This window comes from Quercus robur, chromosome 3 (genome assembly GCF_932294415.1).
Source record: "Quercus robur chromosome 3, dhQueRobu3.1, whole genome shotgun sequence".
In the NCBI taxonomy this organism is placed as follows: domain Eukaryota; kingdom Viridiplantae; phylum Streptophyta; class Magnoliopsida; order Fagales; family Fagaceae; genus Quercus; species Quercus robur.
Genome location: NC_065536.1, coordinates 23,583,666 through 23,604,044, shown reverse-complemented (window position 1 = coordinate 23,604,044; position 20,379 = coordinate 23,583,666). Strand labels below are relative to the sequence as shown.

General features: G+C 40.5%; 1 protein-coding gene across 1 annotated transcript in view; it reads right to left on the bottom strand.

Annotated features, from left to right (window-relative positions):
* Window positions 1-556: 556 nt before the first annotated feature.
* LOC126717528 (protein CHROMATIN REMODELING 20) overlaps window positions 557-20,379 on the bottom strand; it is a 52,353-nt gene continuing 32,530 nt past the window's right edge. Inside the window, exons 21-26 of the mRNA XM_050419296.1 lie at window positions 12,513-12,574; window positions 11,453-11,679; window positions 9,947-10,150; window positions 9,107-9,185; window positions 8,771-9,030; window positions 557-1,086 (exon numbers count right to left, since the gene is read on the bottom strand). Of these exons, the coding sequence (XP_050275253.1) occupies window positions 708-1,086; window positions 8,771-9,030; window positions 9,107-9,185; window positions 9,947-10,150; window positions 11,453-11,679; window positions 12,513-12,574 (1,211 nt within the window). The 3' untranslated portion in view covers window positions 557-707. The remainder of the gene's footprint in view (window positions 1,087-8,770; window positions 9,031-9,106; window positions 9,186-9,946; window positions 10,151-11,452; window positions 11,680-12,512; window positions 12,575-20,379) is intronic.

Genomic DNA, 20,379 nt, shown 5'->3' with positions numbered 1-20,379 from the left:
AGTGATCCGTAATAGTTATACACTGTTTACGGAAAACACCATTTCACCATTTGACAATTATAAATAAAATCGAGGTTGCAACTAAATGTAACTAGCTACATGCAACAATAATTAGTGGAAAAAAAAAAAAGGAAAAGAAGGGGGGGGGGGGGTGTGGTGGGGGTGCACCATTTACACAGCGGGGGTAAAAGTTGAAACCTTCCCATGGCAAGTTAAAACACTAGCAGCAAATAGGTTCAGAATTCTGTGTGATGCAATAAAGTTGCTGGGAATAAAGAAACTGCTACCTCGTATGGTCTTAAGTACCATAAAACAAATTGTAACAGTACACACTAGTGACAACCAAAACCACAAAAAGGATACTATCCGACTTTCGTGAATACTAAATTCATTAGAATCAATTGTAGTCAGAAATTTACAAGGCCAAATTCCCACCAGTATAAATAAAGCCCTAATCCCCCCCACCCTCTGTCCCCACGATCATTTCAAAAGGGAAAACAATCGCCCCCAACCAAAAAAACAAAAGGAATAAACAAAGCAAAGTAAAAATCCTCCCTATCAACAAAGCAGGAATTTAGGACCAATACCTAAAAAAAAGGTGTTACTATTGTGTTCAAAAGGACATTGAACTTATGCTTCTACTGTATATAATCACAAGTAATTACATCAGTTTAACCACATATGAACAAAATGGAGGACACTGTTCTTCACCTCGCTGTCTTACCATCCCGATTGAGGTCCTCCCAGCTTATCTCCTGGGCACATTCCCCACATACCGTAGTGCAACCAACTTTTGTGCCCTGGCTTCTAAGTGTCAACAGGTGTGAAAGGTTAGTGCATTTCCTCTGTACCAACCGATTCCTCATCTTAGATTGTGAAAGGCTGGTCTCTGGCGCAGGAGGGGGCATGCTTGACGCATCTGGCTTTCGTTCAGATGCAGATTCATCCAGAGGAACTCGCTGCACTTCCTCCCATTCTAACGTTCTCTGGTATACTTCCCAAGCCATGTCCTGCTCTTCTTTTGATAGCTTTTCTTCTTCATTCTCTTGTAAAAGGGTCTCATGTTCATGGTAATTGGAGATCCATCTGAAATCAAGGTAATGGATTAAGATGGTTTATCAAATACCTGAAATTCTTTCGTAAATCTGAATTTAAAAAAGATTACATGAGAAGCAAGCAGAACCAACAATATTAAGTGTTAGCTTCAGTTCAACTTCAGATGGTCTTGAACCTATCTATATCATACTTTATTACTTCATTTCCATATCTTTTTGCATAACCAGTCCCTGGCCCAGATAGGGGATGTGAGGGTTGCAGTAGATTGACAATCAGCATAAACTGTGACATCAAATATACATGGATCCTATTGGTATGAGGGTTTTGTAAAATCAAGAACATTCCATTTTTTTTTCTTTCCTACATTTTCAAAACAACTAAACAAATCTGAACCCACCACCTTTCCTAACATCACCGATCTGAGAGAGGTTAAAGAGAGGGTTGGAGTTTTAGAGAGAGAAAGTCCAGGCTAAAGTATACACATTTAACTGAAACTATCTTTATGTAGCAAGTCACAGGAACATAGTTAGACACCCAGTTCTAATGCGGGAGTTGTGGCTTCAGATGTGGCATGATATCCATCTTGATGCAAATCTAGATTTGTAACAAAAGGTGAATTTTTATCTAATCTGTGCTGGTCTTGATTGTGCAAATACTCAAATCTTTGCAGCATTATGGGTGGTGTTCGTAGTTTTTTCATTGAATCCAAACTTTTTCAACTGGTGGTAGAGGAAGGGGGACAGTATTTTTCTTTAAGGATTTTTTAGTGGTGTAGGTACTTCATGAAGTCGGTCTTCATGGGTAAGAAAGTGGCACAATGGCTGATGATGAGTTTAGAGCAGATAGTTGTTGGGAGCAGTCCGAAGTGTTTTTATTTGTTCAGGGAAGGTGATTTAGCCTACTCCCTCCAACGGTGCTCCAACTCTTTTGGCTTGTTCCTACTGTTAACTGAACTTAAAGTTGACGGGTCTAGGAAGTCCATTATTATTCCAGTAGGCAGAGCAAAGAATGGTTGGAGGGTTTTTGGGTTAGAGTTAAGGAAGATGTTGGAACCTGAAAACTATGTGAATGGTGGGACTGGGCTGTTGAAGTTCGTGGCTCAGCCTCATAAGGTTAACTCAGGGATTCAACCTTTTAAATCCTTTGTTGATACGGTGTGTGGGCATGAGGTGCAGGTTAGGGGCAGAAACCAGCCAGAGAAGCAAAACCCAGTCAATAAACAAAATTTGTTGAGAGAAGCGCCGGTGAGCTTACCAGTTCCAGTGAAAGGTAGAGCTGTGGGTTCTCGGTGCAGTACAAAGGAGTTTTACATTGGAAAGAAAAATCGGGTAGGATATAATAAGAGATCTCCGTTGCATTTCAAATCAGTTTGTTTTGAACATGGTTATGGAAATAAACGTGAACTGGGGAGCTCTGACTGGGCAGGAAAAAGCCTGACTGTTGAAGTGAATGGGGAAGGAAAAAAGAGGGTGGCATGGAAGAAAGGTGGACTGAGGAATTCCTTATGGGTAACAAGGGATCAGAAGGAGCACGTGCCTAGTAGTTCACAGGTTCACCAATCTTCTTTGGTGGGCTCAGGTAATCAAGTGGGCCTTCCTGTGTTCTCTGGTCCAGAGCCCACCAGCCCAATGAGATTAGAAGTGGGTGAAAGCCCAACTGTGGGGGACCCAAGACTCTTAAGGCAGGAAGCCCAAGCACCAGTGATGTTTGAAGTTCATCATGAAGCTTCGGAGGCTCAGGACAACACAAATGCTTATGTCATTCAAGTTGTGGAGTTTCCGACGCCACCGGTGAAGGCCAGTACAGCGCGTCACCAAGAGGGATCGTCGTCCGGCACAGTGCGACACCAAGATGGATCGCTGGCGATCCAAACTGACATGGATCGTTGTCCGGCGAAGGTATCGGCGACGGTTGGTGGCCCTTTTTCCACTGGGTTTCACACCGGGGCTTCACCGGCAGTATGGGATAGGGACGATACAGCTTTTTCCCACACCACAAGATCAGATTTAGTGGCTTTTCCTCCAACGGAGCCTCTGGGTTGCCTTGCGGAGACTTCGGTGGAGGCTAACAGTCTTATTTCTGGTGAGCTTGGTGCCGATGAGCCTCCGTCCATACTGGGTAAGACAGAAATAGAGGGTGACAGGGCATTAATAGGTCTTGAGCTTTCCAATCATGTTCTGAGTCCATCGAGAATTGGGTTTGAGGAATGGAGTGTTCCGGGTGGAGATGTAGGTGGTCGGGTTGAGGGTGCTAGTGATATATAGGGGATTGACACCTCCATTCAGGCTTGACTGAGGGTGTAGTAGGGAGTTTACAATTTCAATGAAGTTAAGAATGGTGTCTTGGAATGTTCGAGGTTTGAATGATTCACGGAAACGTTTGGTAGTTAGAAATTTATTACGGGCTTAGAATTGTGATGTAGTTTGCCTTCAAGAAACTAAGCTTGCAGGCATGGATAGACAGTTGATTTACAACTTGTGGAGTTGTCCCTATGTAGACTGGGTAGCCTTGGATGCAGATCAGACAGCTGGTGGGATTTTGATGATGTGGGATAGGAGGGTTTTAGAAAAGATGGAGGTAATCGTGGGTCAATTTTCCATATCAGTTTGGTGGCAGGGTTTGGGGGATGGTTATATTTGGGCTTGTTTTGGGGTTTATGGCCTGAAAGATAATAACTTGAGGGGGCAGTTGTGGAATGAGCTAATTGGTATTCAGCAACTTTGGGAAGTTCCATGGTGTTACATAGGGGATTTCAACATTGTTCGGTTCCCTAGTGAATGGCTAGGGGGATCACATCTGACCCCAGCTATGGAGAGTTCATTGAGGAGCTTAGCTTGATAGATTTGCCTTTGGAAGGGGGGAGTTATACATGATCGAGTGGCTCGGAGCAGCCTTTGATGTCTAGGATAGATAGAATTCTGGTTTTTCTTGATTGGGAGGATCACTATCCGGATGTGACCCAACGGGCTTTACCTCGTCCTATTTCGGACCACTTCTCCATTTTAGTGGAGGCAGGAGGGATATTAAGGGGGGAAAGTCCTTTTAGGTTCGAGAACATGTGGCTAAAGTCGGAGGGGTTCAAAGATAGGGTTCATTCTTGGTGGAATCGATATTCTTTCTCAGGTACCCCCAGTTTCGTACTTGCCAAGAAGCTAAAGGCACTGAAGGAAGATATTATTCAGTGAAACCGAAGTGAGTTTGGTAATGTAGAGCGTCGGAAAAAAGAACTGATGGAGGCTTTGAAATTATTGGATGTTAAGGAAGGGGAGCTCGGCCTTTCTGAAGTGGAGTTAGGTGAGAGAGCTGAGTTGAGATCACAAATACAGAACCTTCTCTCTTTGGAAGAAGTCTCATGGAGACAGAAATTGAGGATGCTTTGCATTAAGGAAGGTGACAACAATACCAAATTTTTCCACAAGATGGCCAATTCTTAGAGAATGCATAATCATATTGGTATGTTGGAGGTGGATGGGGTTACCTATGAGGACAAATCTGAGATGGCCGACCAAGCTGTATAGTTTTATAAAAAATTGTACAAGGAGACAGAGGAGTGGAGGCCTTGTGTGGAAGGGTTGGAGTTTGATCAAATAGAGGGGTTGGAGAGGGATTGGCTTGAACGGAGGTTTGAGCAAGAATAGGTTCTTCGAGTTGTTAAAGAGATGGAAGGAGATAAAGCTCCAGGTCCTGATGGTTTCTCTTTGGCTTTCTATCACCATTATTGGGAAGTTGTGGAAAGAGATGTCTTAGCCGTGTTTGAAGAGTTTTATCAACACAGCCAGTTTGAAAAATCTCTTAATGCAACTTTTATAACCTTAATTCCTAAGAAGAATGGTGCTTCCAATATTCGAGATTTTAGACCTATTAGCTTAGTGGGGAGTGTTTACAAGATCTTGGCTAAGGTGTTGGCAAACTGCCTGAAAGAGGTTTTGGATCAACTGATATCGGAGTCTCAGAACAGTTTTGTGGGTCGTAGACAGATACTTGATTCAGTTCTCATTGCTAATGAGTGCGTTGATAGTAGGGTGAAGAGTAAGATTCCGGAGGTTATTTGTAAATTAGATATTGAGAAAGCCTATAACCATGTCAATTGGGAGGCCCTTCTTGATTTGCTGAAGAGAATGGGATTTGGGGCAAGGTGGTGTACGTGGATCCGCACTTGTATATCTACAGCCCAATTCTCTGTCTTGTTTAATGGGTCTCCAATTGATTTTTTTGGGAGTTCAAGGGGTTTAAGACAAGGGGTCCCGCTATCCCCCCTGTTATTTCTAGTTATGATGGAGGTTTTCAGTAAGATGATTAAAAGAGCTGAAGAGGCTGGTTTGTTTCGAGGCTTTAGGGTTGATGGTAGATGGGATAGAGGGGTATGTGTCTCACATCTTTTGTTTGCAGATGATCATGATACGATTTTGTTTTGCGATGCCGATGAGGAGCAGATTCTACATGTTAGGATGCTTCTTCTTTGTTTCCAAGCAGTGACAGGTTTAAAGGTTAATGTGCTGAAGAGTGAGATGGTTCCCATTGGGGAGGATCCTAATATCCATGTCCTGGCAGAGTTTTTGGGATGCCGGATTGGGTCTTTTCCTATAACCTATCTTGGTATGCCATTGGGGGCGTCCCACAAGTCCACTACTGTTTGAAATCCTATCTTGGAGAAAATTGAACCCAAGTTGGCGGGTTTGAAGATGTATTTGTCAAAAGGTGGAAGACTAACGTTGCTTAAAAGCACATTATCTAGTCTTCCCACCTATTTCTTGTCTCTTTTTACAATCCCTACACATGTGGCCAATAAAATTGAGAGGTTGCAAAGGGATTTCTTGTGGGGGGATTCCAAGCTACACTTGATGAGATGGGATAAGGTATGTGCACCTTTGGAAAATGGTGGGTTAGGAGTAAGGAAATTAACTACATTTAATAAAACCTTAGTAGGGAAGTGGTTATGGAGGTTTGGGATTGAGGAGACAAGGCTTTGGAGAAGGGTTGTAGCTCTCAAGTTTGGGGAAGAATGGGGGGATGGACTTCCAAGCTAGGTAGAGGGGTTCATGGATGTGGCTTGTGGAGAAGTATTTGCATGGGATGGGAGGATTTTAGCAAGAATATTCGCTTTGAGGTAGGGGTGGGGGATAGAGTGAAGCTTTGGTCAGATCTATGGTGTGGGGATTCTCCTCTTCAATTGATTTTTCCGATTGTGTATGGGATGGTCTCCAATAAAGGGACATCGGTGGCCTCTTCTCTTGAACGGCTGGGGATAGAGGAGCGGAGAAACTGGGATGTTCATTTTTCTCGGAGACCAAATGATTGGGAAATGGGTGGTGTGGATGATTTTCTCCGTACCTTGCGCTCAAATCTTCCTCCCACTGAGAATGGAGATCGTATGCGATGGAAGTTGACAAAGAATGGGGTCTTTGATATTCGATCGTTCTACAATAAGTTAAGAAGCCCCTTGCCCATTATTTTTCCTTGGAAAGGTGTTTGGAAGGTTAAGGCTCCTCAGTGTGTTTCCTTCTTTGGGTGGACTGCTGTATGCGATAGGATCCTTACAGGTGATAATTTGAGGGGTAGAAGGTTGGATTTTGTCGACTAGTGTATCATGTGCCGCAGTAATGGGAAGACGGTGGATTATTTGTTACTACATTGTGAAAAGGCTTATCAGTTGTGGTCTTTGGTGTTTAGATCCTTTGGGTTCTCTTGGGTCTTGCCAAGATCGATTGCGGATACTCTTTTTGGTTGGTGGAATTGGCTTGGAAAGCATTCGTCTAGCATTTGGAATTTAGCTCCATTATGCTTGACGTGGTGCCTTTGGAGGAAGCGAAATGGGAGGACGTTTGAGGACATGGATAGCTCGAATGACCAGCTATTGGCCTCTTTCAGTGGCACTTTGTTTGATTGGTCTAGGGCATGGGGACTCACCTCTAGTGATTCTCTCCCTATGTTCCTTAGCTCCCTCCTTTGTACTTAGTATCTTTTCTTTTTCTTTTCACTCTTTCTTTTCCCTATGTATTTTTCTCTCTACCTTATGTTTTTTTTTTTGCATAAGGTAGTGTTTTTGAATATAATCTTTATTACCTATCAAAAAAAAAAAAAATGGTATGGATGAGCATACCAAATATGATGAAGATGATGTCTCTTGGACAAGTTGTTTGTTGATAATATTGTATCACTATGACACCGGACTACAGGTTAGATATAGTTTAGAAATATAAACCTTGGATAACCACTATGAAGTTCGATGGATTTATGTTAAGCAAGATAGAGACCTAGTATACCGAATGCAAATTTAGTAAAACCAAAAGTAAAAATAAAGTGAAGGTGAAATTAATTGGTCAAAAGATACGAAAGAGATAAATTTTGGTATATTGGTTATATCATACATATAGGGAGATTGAGGAATGATTATTATAGATCAATGGCATGGTATATGAAGTAAAGAGGTGCCTATGAGATACTATGTGAGACTGTGATAGTAGGCTACCCACAAAGCTAAACGGAAAATGTTATAGAATTAAGCCAAGGCCAACTAGGCTTTATTGTTCCAAACATCGGGCAATCAAGAAAGTGTAAATCTAGAAAATAAGTGTAGCAAAGACAAGCATGTAAAGATAACTGTTTATTGGAAAGATATAAAACATTTATATATATATGTGTGTGTGTGTGTGTGGAAAAAGCAAAAAGGGTAAACAGATGGGCAAAAAAATAATATGGGTAGATTTTTGTTTTGGTTTTTTTTAGAAGACAGTTAGAAACATGTGACTGTAAGAAAGATAACTAGGGACTTGGCCCAAGATACAGCTGCGTGACATAAAAGATCAATGTATCTGATCCCAATGAATTGGGATTAACATTAAACTTGAGCTGAGCTGAGGTGGCCTGACTTGAACAAATAAACAGTAGCATAGGACAGCCTTTAATATAGATAATGGCATTGCAACCAAAACAGGAACAGGAAAGAAAAAAGATCATGGCAGTTAGGAAATACATCTAGCCCTATCAAAGAATACTACCGAGCAAAGCCAGAGTAGTTGGTACTATAGATGTGTTGAGGAATTACCATTGTCATTATACACGGCCACACTACATAACTACCACACTGACCGGCCCAACCATTGAGACAATTGAACCAAATTAGGAACTGACCAGAGAGAACAGAGAAAGAACCTTCCAGGTTGAGTTCAAGCCTAAGCCTGTAAAAAATTTTGGTATACTCACATTATTTAAAATTATCCACTGGCAGGACAGGAATAGAGAGGGTAATTTTGGTTCAGAAGATACTAAACTACAGAGAGATCTTTCTTCACTTGCATCATCTTTTGTTATGCTCTCTCTCTCTCTCCCCCACACATAGTATGTACTATGTACAGCGTACTCATTTACTTACACCAAAACATGTTTGGTCTGGAAAGAAAGTAAAGATTGACACAGAAATAAAGAAAAGCAAAACCAAAGATCAAGGACATCAATTTCAGAGAGCAGCAATAATGCAGAAAATTATGCAACCATGACCTATTGAATTACTATGACTCATATCATTACAATTTTGCCTATCCTGCACATCTACCAAATTGCATATGTGAATGAATCACGAGTTTTTTCCAACATTCTATAATTTCTATTGCTTGAGGCAACACATCAGAAACTAGAGAAATTGAAAGTAGAGAGGAAGGACAAGTCTCTGAGTAGACTTATATAAGTAGATGCAAGAGAAATAAAAGGAGTCTACCTTGGATAATGCTTTCCAAGTAAACTTTCCATTATCTTGTCTGAAGAGCAGCTTCCTTGAGGAGGCATTGTCTGAGAATTCCCAACTTGGCCCGTCATATTGTTGTTACTTGTATGTCCGTTCTCTAGGCCCAGATCAGCCAAAGTGTCCAGGTTCTCATCATCACCAAATTCAAAGAGATGCAACATCTCTTCTTTAGAGATAGTCCTACCTACCTGTTGTCTATCTACCACCCTTGCAGCCAGACTTTCCTTTGTCACCTATTAAAACCATTCATTTCATTAAAGATCCATCGAGAAACAGAAATCATATAAGTACATTGCATTATGCCACTACCTGACGCTTATAAATTTTTTCTTCCATGGTTCCGTGAGCCATCAATCGGTAAGCAAACACCGGCTTTGTTTGGCCATACCTGAATATATGGGAAAGACTTTATCATAAACAAACAAATTGTTGGGCTCAAGTAAGAATTCCATTCTCGCACAGATTCCTTGTGGAGATAAAAAAAAAAAAATGCAAAACTTGTAGTCCTTGTCCAACAAGAACTTTGATTTGACTCGAAATGGATTAATTGTAGGAATTTAGGGTACCCAAGGGCTCCCTTAAGGAACACGCCTGGTAAAATATTTGCAAGAGCCTTTCATTATGAGACTTTGAAAGTTGTGGCTCTAAATGTGAAAGCTCAAGCAGTTGTGTTAGTGTTTAATGGCACAGTATCCAGCATTACAGTGTAATGCTTTTAGAATTTTATGGTGTTTCAGTTGGGGTAATTTCTTATAGGATTTTACGACAAAAGCACTGTTAGAGATACTCTTGTTATTTTATATTAAAGTAAGGGTATTCTTGTAATCTTACTATATCACCCTAACATAAATGTGCTAACATCAGAGATTGATTAATCAAGTCCAAAACCTATAATCCTAATGTTTTTACAACTAAACCTGGTATTAGTGTGTCCCAACTCCCAATCCAACCTTAGAATGCATTTAAACAATTTGGAGGTCCATAAGTAGAAATCTATATCCCATATCCTGAGGTTAGCGGCCACTACTGATATTCCCAAATTTTTTAGCTCATCTTCCTTTTTTTTTTTTTTTAATTTTCAGCACCATTTATCCCAATCAGCTATTTAGTTTGTTATATTTTACAATAAAAATATGAGTCAAAACCCACCTCCAAGCCCGGTATATAGCCTGAAGATCATATGTTGGATTCCAAGAACCATCAACAATAACTACACGATTAGCAGCATGAAGATTAATCCCCAAAGATCCGGCTCTTGTTGAAATCAGAGTACACTTCACCCTCTTATTTGTGGGCTCATTAAATCTCTCAACCAGCTTTTGCCTCTCAGAGCTCTCGGTTCTTCCATCTAGCCTGTACAGCATATCAAAGAAAATTGAACTCAGAAATTAATTCACTTAGAGAATTTAACGTCCATCAGTACTTTCATCATTACCACATAAAGTAATAAGTCAGAATCAGAATGAGCAGCTAATGAGCGACTCCAAGAATGTATCAAGAAGAGGGGAGAAAAAGACACAAAAAAAAAATGGAGGAAGTGTAATTGACTTAAAAAAGCAATAATTTAGGCATTTGCTTAAAGTGTATGGGATATACTATGATTTTTTTATATAAGTATGGGATATACTATGATTGAGCAGCATCTATAATATTTAATTGGGTCTCAAATCATTTACACATTCAATAGTATAATGTATGATATTTTACCACATGAAATCAGTCAAATAAACTGACGTAAATAGATGGGGTAGTTTCAGGTTTTTTTTTTTTTTTAAAAAAAAACAGTGAAGTAAAATTATTTAGGACAAAGTTTAGCTACAAAATTGATTGTAGCCTAAGACTACAAATTTACTCAATAAAATAAAAATTACTATATATTTTGAAAATCTAACTGTCAAATTGCATAGTTTTTACACTCTTAATACACATGTCAAATTTTGTGTTAATTGGATATTAATTACTATATGATCTATAAGTTTATATTTTATACATAATTTTAAACTATAAAAACTTGTAATTTAAATAATTTATTGATGACATAGCTATTGATATTTAATTTTCTAGAAATTTTACGAGCGTAAAAGATATAAGAAGAAGATGTAATTCAAATGTGGATTTGTCAAAATTCACCTCTAATAAAAAGATATTGAGTAAGGTAGTAGCCAATTTTATAGTTAAATTTTGTCCCTTATATTGTCATTTATAGTTTAAGGGTGATTAGCATTGTATGCATGAGCCACAAAATAAGGTTAATTTTTTGTTAAAAAGAAGTCTTTAATTTATATATTTCTTGTTATCATTTCTTATACACTTTGCACTTGATCTATGAAGACTATTATATAGTTGTCAAAGAAAAGAAAAAAAACTCACAAATGGTTGAGACCAGAAATTGACAAGCAACGCATTATCATAGTCTATTAAAATCAACTACTTACTATTCTTTAGTTATTTTTATAAATATTTTAGATGAAAAAATATAAAAAGGCCTAAAGTTGTGGTTGTTATCTCCCTATGTTTTCTCGTATTATAACCCTTCCATGAGTACATTGAATTCACAAATTCAAGAGGCTGATTAGAGAAAACATTGTCTGTCATTTTTTTTTATAGGTACCATTGTCTGTCAATTTAAAACTATTTAGGGAGATTTGTACTCACCTATACCAGTCCTTTCCTTTCTTCCAAAACTTTCCTCTTTTGCCACTTCGAGGTAATCTTGAAAGATAAAGTTCTATGAGATCTAGGGTTGGTATGCTCTGGCTAAAAACCAACACTTTATCCCCCACACCAGAAGACATGGTTAGGATATCAAGCAGTAAAACCATCTTGCCACTGTAATCAAGCTCTTTAAAATTATTGCCATGAAGAAGATCATTCCACCAATCCTAAAAAGGAAAAAAAAAATCGATCAAAAACTTAAAGAAAGGAAAAGAAAATCATAACATCATAAATGATATGTACAGTAACACACTTTGGTGGCCAGATTACAAATTTCCGCACCATATAATGTTGAAGAAGATTAGACAAATAAAGGAGGCACAAAAGTAGTGTAACTCTGCCTAATAACAAATACTAAAGCAAAAGGAGTCATCTATAAATGGGAACTTTTGAAGTGATGATCAAGTGTAAATGAAGGCCAATAAGTCAACCCAAGATTTGCATTTTTTATAACACTTGCTAGAAATACCATCGTTTCGTTTTTAGATATATTTTGTAGTTATATGTTAATGTTATCCTCTTTTATTTTCCTTTTGATCTAATATAGAGGATTTTTTTTCCTTCTTCTATGTATTCAATTTCAATAAATTTTTTTTTTGATAAGTAATAAGATATATTGAAAAAAAGGAACACCCAAGTGCACCGACAGTGAACAAGGGAAAGGAAATCAAATACAAAAATTGCAAGAGTCTAGGAAAACAATAAAAGAAGGGAAAGATTTATTTTCAATAAATGGGTTTCAAACTTCCAATTATAGCAACTTCAATCAATAGGTTTCCAGATAAAATGAATATTTCTAGAGATATTTTCAACATCTACACATTTTTCACACAAACTTGCAGTATTCTCATTTTACTTTCAAACAAAGAAATTTCTTCAAATTAAACTTTTAAAATTATCCCAAAAAAAAAAAAAAAAAAACCAGCGACTTCCTGCACTTAAAGTGATTTCTGAATACACCCTTGAATATGTGGAACAGAAAATTCATTAGAAATCTTACCTTTGGAAGAAAGCCAGCACCATTTTTTCCCTGCAGATAATCATTAGCACTCTTTGGCTTATCTGTTTAAAATGAAAATTATCATTAGCAAGCTACCTCCTTATTGAAGCAGAACAAGCCAAAATAATGCAACAAGAAAATTTAAAAATAAAAAATAAAGATAAATAAACTAGGAGTCAGCAGCTAAGCTTGCTTAGAATCAGCACCAAGCAAAATAAAACCTCTAGGAATCAACAGCTAGGGTCGGCTGGAGTCAGCAGTAGATCACTGAGAAAATTTCGACTGAAATTTTATTCATCAATATGATACCCCTTAATAGGAGTACATTATAGTGCTTACATTGGAGTACTAAACCCTAAATCTAACTGACATGGGAAACCCTAATTTTGATTGAATTACAAAAATTACCTTGACTCTTATAAGATAAAATACAAACAACCTAAATAAATACTAGAACCGAAAATAAAAAGACGGTTGGCCAATAAAATTATAATTAAATCCAAGATCAAATAAGAATAAAATAAAATAGAATTTTCCTTGTGCTTCCCGCATCACTTATATGATCAATTTCAATCTAAGAAATTGAAAGAAATCAAAAAGGAAAATGTGTCCATGCATTCCAAACACAACTAAACCACACATTACAGAACAAGTTTCCAAATTGTCAATGTGAACATGTATAAATTGCAGCAGAAGCATTTTTATCTTTGACATGCCAGTGTCTATTGGCCAATCCTTACTAAGAACAGCCACTTACCAGTCATTACCAACGAAATTTGACCATGGTGTAAGCAAACAGTTCTACATATGAGTGAAGCATGATAGCCATTACCAACATGAAGCATTACATTTTCCACATAAAGCAGTAGCACAAACTCAATCAGTGCCACCAAGAATAGCCAAATATAGAATCAGCAATATAAACCCATTGACTGAAAATTTACTCTTTTGGTTCATAAATATCATTAGCCCTAATGTAAAAATTATTTAGAGTTTTGAGAATATTGACACTATGACCAAATTACCCTTACAATTAATACAATATTACTTGTAAAACTCCCCTTCAAGCAGGGGTATATATTTCGAGCAGTTATTTTTATTTTTTTATTTTTTTTTTTTTAGGTAAGAAAATTTTGTATTAAAAAGAAACTACTCCATCAAAGAGATGAAGTAAATGAAGGAAATATGTACAAGCAACAAAGGAAAACAAAACAACTTATGTACAAGAAGAAAGTGAATCTAAAAATAGTGGAATGGATTTCATAGAAGTAAATCCACACGCATGAGACCAATCAAAGAAAGTGTTGCAAACAACGTTAAGAGCTTATCCCCAAAAAGCACCAAATCTTCAAATATGCATTTATTTCTCTCCCTCCAAATAATCCACATCATAAAATGTGGTACCAAATTCCAAACATTTGAAGAATGCTTCCCCAACTAATTCCTCCAACTGGCCAGCAAGTCAATAACCCTTTTAGGTAGAACCCAAGAAACACCAAAAGATCTAAGGGCAAAGCTCCATAACCGAAATACCTCACCACAATGTAGGAGCAGATGATCCACTCCCCCCATTACATTTACAAAGGCAATACCAATCCATAATAATGCAGCCCTTTTTCCTCAAATGGTCTATTGTGAGAACCTTCCCCCATGCAGCTGTCCAAACAAAAAACGACACACGACATGGAGCCTTCACACCCCAAATACTCTTCCAAGGAAAAGTAATAGAGCTAGATCCCCTCAATGCACCATAAAAGGATTTTATATCAAAATCCCCCTTCAACCCCAAACCCGCCTCATCTTATCTCCACCTTCAATAGGAGGACTCAAAGACTCCAATGTATGAGTAAAGGCCCCCACCAACACCATCTCCCATTCATTTTTTTTTTTTTTTTAAAAGTAAGAAAATTATATTAAAACCTCAGGAAAACAAAAGGACAAACAGAGAATACAGAGGAGGAAACAAAAAAAAGAAGAAAACAAGAAAACAAGCGAAGCCAACAAAGAACTAATTACAAAGAAGAGAACTAAGAAACATAGGGATAGAATCACTAGAGGTGAGTCCCCAAGCCCTAAACCAATCAAAAAGCGAGCCACTAAAGTAAGCGAGCAGTTGGTCATCAGTCTTGTCCCTGTCCTCAAAAGTACGCCAGTTTCGCTCCCTCCAAATGCACCACATTAGGCACAACGGAGCTAGATTCCAAACTCTAGAAGAGTGCTTTCCGAGCCAGTTCCACCAGCCGAAAAGCGTATCTGCAATCGATTTTGGCAAGACCCAAGAAATCCCAAAAGATCTAAACACCAGGCTCCACAACTGAAAAGCTTTTCCACAATGAAGAAGCAAGTGATTCGCCGTCTCCCCATTACTACGGCACAAAATACACCAATCAACAAAATCGAAGCCTCTACACCGCAGAATGTCCCCTGTAAGAATCTTTTCCCAAGCTGCAGACCAGACAAAGAAGGAGACGTGCATAGGAGCCTTAACCTTCCAAACACCTTTCCAAGGAAAGATAATAGGCAAGGGACATCGAAGCTTATCATAGAACGATCGAACATCAAAAACCCCCTTCTTTGACAGATTCCAAATCATACGGTCTCTTTGCTCAGAAAGAGGTAAATTAGAATCCAGGGAATGAAGGAAATCATCCACAACACCCGACTCCCAATCATTCGGATTTCTAAGAAGGAGAACCTTCCAACTTCTCCGGGCCTCGATTCCCAGACGCTCAAGAGACGAGGCTACAGAAGCCTCCTTATTAACAGCAATCCCATACACTACCGGGAAGGATAGATGGAGAGGTAAGTCCCCACACCAATGATCCGTCCAAAACTTCACCCTATCCCCCACCCCTACCTCGAATCGGATGTGTTTGGAAAACACCTCCCAACCTTTCCGGATACTTCTCCATAAACCACACCCATGAACACCCCTGCCTAATTTGGACGACCAACCCCCCCACTCTTCCCCAAACTTCAAAGCTATAACCCTCCGCCAAAGACGAGTCTCCTCAACCCCAAACCGCCATAGCCATTTTCCTAGTAACGCTTTATTAAACGTAGTTAACTTCCTTATACCCAAACCACCATTAACCTTAGGAGCACACACCTTATCCCACCCCACCAAATGAATCTTCGAATCCCCCCACAAAAAGTCCCTCTGAATCTTCTCAATCTTATTAGCCACATGCGAGGGAATGGTAAAAAGGGATAAAAAGTAAGTAGGAAGGCTAGAAAGCGTACTCTTAAGCAGCGTCAACCTACCACCTTTAGATAAATACAACTTCTTCCACCCAGCCAATTTCCTCTGAAATTTCTCCAAGATAGGATTCCATATAGAAGGGGACTTATGGGAAGCCCCCAGCGGCATACCAAGATAGGTCATAGGCAAAGACCCAATCCGACAACCCAGAATCTCTGCCAAGGCATGAACATTAGTAATCTCCCCTATAGGAACCAACTCGCTCTTCGAGACATTAACCTTCAAACCAGTCACAGCCTGGAAACAAAGGAGAAGCATCCGCACATGAAGGATCTGCTCCACATCCGCATCACAGAATAGAATAGTATCGTCCGCAAACAGAAGATGCGAGACACATTCCCCTACACCCCGACTACCAACAGCTTGGAAACCTTTGATCAAGCCAGCACCTTCTACTCTTTTCAACATCCTACTCAAAACCTCCATCATAACCAAAAACAGCATTGGAGATAGCGGGTCCCCTTGTCTTAGACCCCTCGTGCTCCCAAAAAAATCAGCTGGCGTCCCATTAATCAAAATAGAAAACTGGACAGTAGAGATACAAGTGCGAATCCATCTACACCATTTTTCCCCAAAGCCCATTCTCTTCAAAAGATCTAGAAGAGCCTCCCAATTCACATGATCGTAAGCTTTCTCAATGTCAAGCTTACAAATAACCCCCGGAATCTTGCTCTTAACACGACTATCAACACACTCATTAGCAATAAGAACTGAGTCAAGAATCTGTCTACCTCCCACAAAACTATTTTGAGACTCAGAAATCAGTTGATCTAATACCTGTTTCAACCTATTTGCCAAAACCTTCGACAAAATCTTGTACAAGCTCCCCACCAAGCTGATAGGCCTGAAGTCTCGAATATTAGAAGCATCATTTTTCTTAGGAATAAGAGCTATAAAGGTCGCATTCAGAGATTTCTCAAACTTACTATGATGATAGAACTCCTCAAAAACTGCTAGAACATCTCTTTCCACCACTCTCCAGCAATGGTGGAAAAAAGCCATAGAGAAACCATCTGGACCTGGAGCTCTATCTCCCCCCAACTCATTAAGAGCTAGAAGAATCTCCTCCTTCTCGAACCTCCTTTCAAGCCAACCCCTCTCCGACCCATCTATCTGATCAAACTCCAGACCTTCCACAAAGGGCCTCCACTCTTCTGACTCCTGGTACAAATTTTTATAAAAATGCACAACCTGAGCAGCCATCTCAGATTCCTCCTCATAGATCACCCCATCCACCTCCAAGAAACTCGGGTGATTAAACCTTCTCCGGGAATTAGCCATCTTATGGAAGAATTTAGTGTTGTTATCTCCTTCCTTAATCCATAACATCCTGGATTTCTGTCTCCAAGAGATTTCTTCCAAGGAGAGAAGATTCTCGACTTCAGATCTCGCCACCGCTCTCTCACAAGACCCTGCATCAGAGAGACCAAACTCCCCTTCCTTGGCATCTAAAGAATTCAAAGTCTCTAATAATTGAGACTTTTTGTGACCAACATGACCTAACTCCAAACGATTCCACCGAACGATGTCCTCTTTCAAGGCCTTCAATTTTTTGGCAAACACAAAACTAGGAGTGCCAGAGAAAGAAAGACGATTCCACCAAGACTCAACTCTATCAATAAAGCCTTCCGTCTTGAGCCACATATTCTCAAACCTAAACGGACTTTTCCCCCTCGCTATTCTCCCCACCTCCACAAGAATAGGGAAATGGTCAGAAACAAGGCGAGGTAAAATCCGTTGGATCACATCCGGATAATGCTCCTCCCACTCCTGAGACACCAAAACTCTGTCTATCCTAGACATCGAAGGCCGAACTGACCCTCTAGACCAGGTATAACTCCCACCCTCCAAAGGCAAATCAATCAAATTAAGGTCCTCGACGAACTCCGAAAAAAGTTCCATTGCCGAAGTGAGACGTGAATTACCCAAACGTTCACTAGGGAAGCGGACAATATTGAAATCCCCAATACAACACCAAGGGACATTCCAATATTGCTGAACACCAACCAACTCATCCCACATCAATCCCCTCGCATTGTTATCAATAGGGCCATAAACCCCCGAACAAGCCCAACTGAAACCGTCTCCCACCCCTTGCCACCGAACAGACACAGAGAAAGAACCCACCAAAACTTTCGACCTTTCTAAAACCCTCCTATCCCACATCAGCAGAATCCCACCGGCTGTCTGGACAGCGTCCAAAGCCACCCAATCCACAAAGGGGCAGCTCCACAAATTCCCCACCATCTGTCTGTCCATACCAGTAAGTTTAGTTTCTTGAAAGCAAATTACATCACACTTCCAATCCCGCAGTAAATTTTTAACAATAGAACGTTTCCGACGGTCATTCAGACCCCTGACATTCCAAGAGAGAATTTTTAAATTCATAAACAACAGAAAACCCAACTGAATATTAGCTCAACAGCCAACACACTACCTGCTGTCATAATTAACCGAAGATTGCAGGATCCTCAGCTCTCTCTTCCCTTTATCCTTAAAGATAACAACTTTTCTAGAGAGAGTAACATTCCTATTCACCGCTTTAGCAGTCTCCGTCTCCTTCTCAATCTTTTGTAACAATGCGATGCAAAGCTTCTCATGACGGTTCAAAGGCAACCCCACCAGTTTACTGAAACCAGGGAGTCTATTCTTCACCCATCTTGACGTATCTAATATATTTTCACACCCCACTGCCTCATTACCACAATTCAGTTCAGCTGACAAGTGTATCCCAGAGGGAGTAATTGACATCAGAGGGACAGGTGAGCTATCCTCTCCACCCAAACCCTTATCTGAAAGATTCCATCCTTCGTCCACTAAAACACTCGCCCCAGGGACAGCACACAAAGTCTTTGTGGGTAACTCCACTAACCTGGGTTGCTCAGGTTCAAGGGCAGCAACCGGCGTGAGGCTGACCAAGCCACCATCATCCCTTTCTTGATCCCCCGAAACCACAAGCCCAGCCCTCAAAAAACTCAGAAACAAACCAGAAAGGAAACACTCAACCAAAGGCCTCGAAATCGCCATTTCTGCCTTACCCGGAGACACCGTGAGCTCACCGGAGTTAGATCCAACGGAGGAGAGCACGTCGGACCTTCCCGGTGAGAACGGCGGCTCGTCGGAGCTGGTTCCGGCGTCACCGGCCTTACCCAGATCCAACGAGAGCTCGTCGGAGCTACCGGCGAGAGAGGAACCGACGGCCTCCGGTGGCAACGGTGGCTCGCTAGAGCTGCAGCCGACGACGAGCTCGCCAGAGCTACCGGCGAGAGGGGAACCATCCACCAAGAACTTATCGCGCCAGGCCGGAACTCCAATCTTAGAAACATCCATCAACAGGGCCTGGGCTGAGCCTCCACCACCAGCCAACGAGCCCTCACCCACTTCAAAAGTGCTTGGGCCAGAAAACACTAGTTTAATGAAACCCACACCTGGGTCAGCCAGCTTTGGGCTTGTTCCAAGGCCCAAATATGGCTTAACAGCAACCCGTTTGAAGCCCTTGGGAACCCATTTAAGAGAGTTAGAAACATCCGTGACACTCTCCCTTCCAACTGCCCGAGAAACAAGTCTGCTCTTCGTACCACCCCCTCTCTTTCTCTCCCAGAAAACCCGCCTCCTACCTATCACATCAACTTCCACGACAAGACTTCTCCTTGACCAGCCAGCACTCTTCTTCCTTCTGTCATAAACTTTTGAATTCAAACTACTGCTAGGTACACTGATCCTAGGGTCTGCCAAAGTTTGCTCACCTCCTTCTACCTCCTCAAGAATGCAGCTCTCCCTCCTAACCCCTCCCACCCCTTCCATCTTATCAGATAACTTCACCGGAAAATCCCCTACCTTTGCACCTGTGATTCTCAGAATCTCCCCCATCTTCTTCACTCCTTTATGTGGTATCTTCCCCTTGACCGAGACTCCTGGTTGCATAGGCTTCTCTCTATCCTCTACTCTTCCATGAAAGCCTTGTACAACTTCAGCAAAAGTTCTAGAATGAGCCTCCAGGTTGAACCTCCACACCTGAGGAAAGAATTTGGGACCACTTTCTCCCACTGCATAATGAGAAGGATTCAACACTTTTCTAAGTTCAAGGCCAAAAGCCCTCCAGCCATATCTCTCTTTACCTTCCGGTATGATAACCGACCTCCTAGACCCACCTGTTTTGAGCTCAGTCAACAGCAAGAACTGGCCAAAGGAGTTGGAACTCCATTGGAGAGTAAAAGCTGTGTCTCCTTCTCTAAGAGTAAAGAACTGTTTGGGGCTCACCCCAACAACAATGTGTTCTATGTTTAACATCAACCAATGTGCTGCGTTCTTGCCCAAGAAAACTGATCTCATAAAGAATTTGCCTCTCTCAAAAATCTGTAGCTTAAAATAACGACCCCCTTCCTCTAAAACTAACTGAAAATATTTGGACTCAAGGAAGAAACTACGGACCCCCCCCCCCCCATGTTTTTAACAATTAGAAGTTTAAGGTTTCACCATCTCCCATTCATTAAAACCACGCTAGAACCGTATAGTTCAAACATGTTACATTACAAATCTAATCAAGCCTTGCACAATGCTTGTAGATACATATGGGAGTAGCAATCACACCACTATCCATCCTTA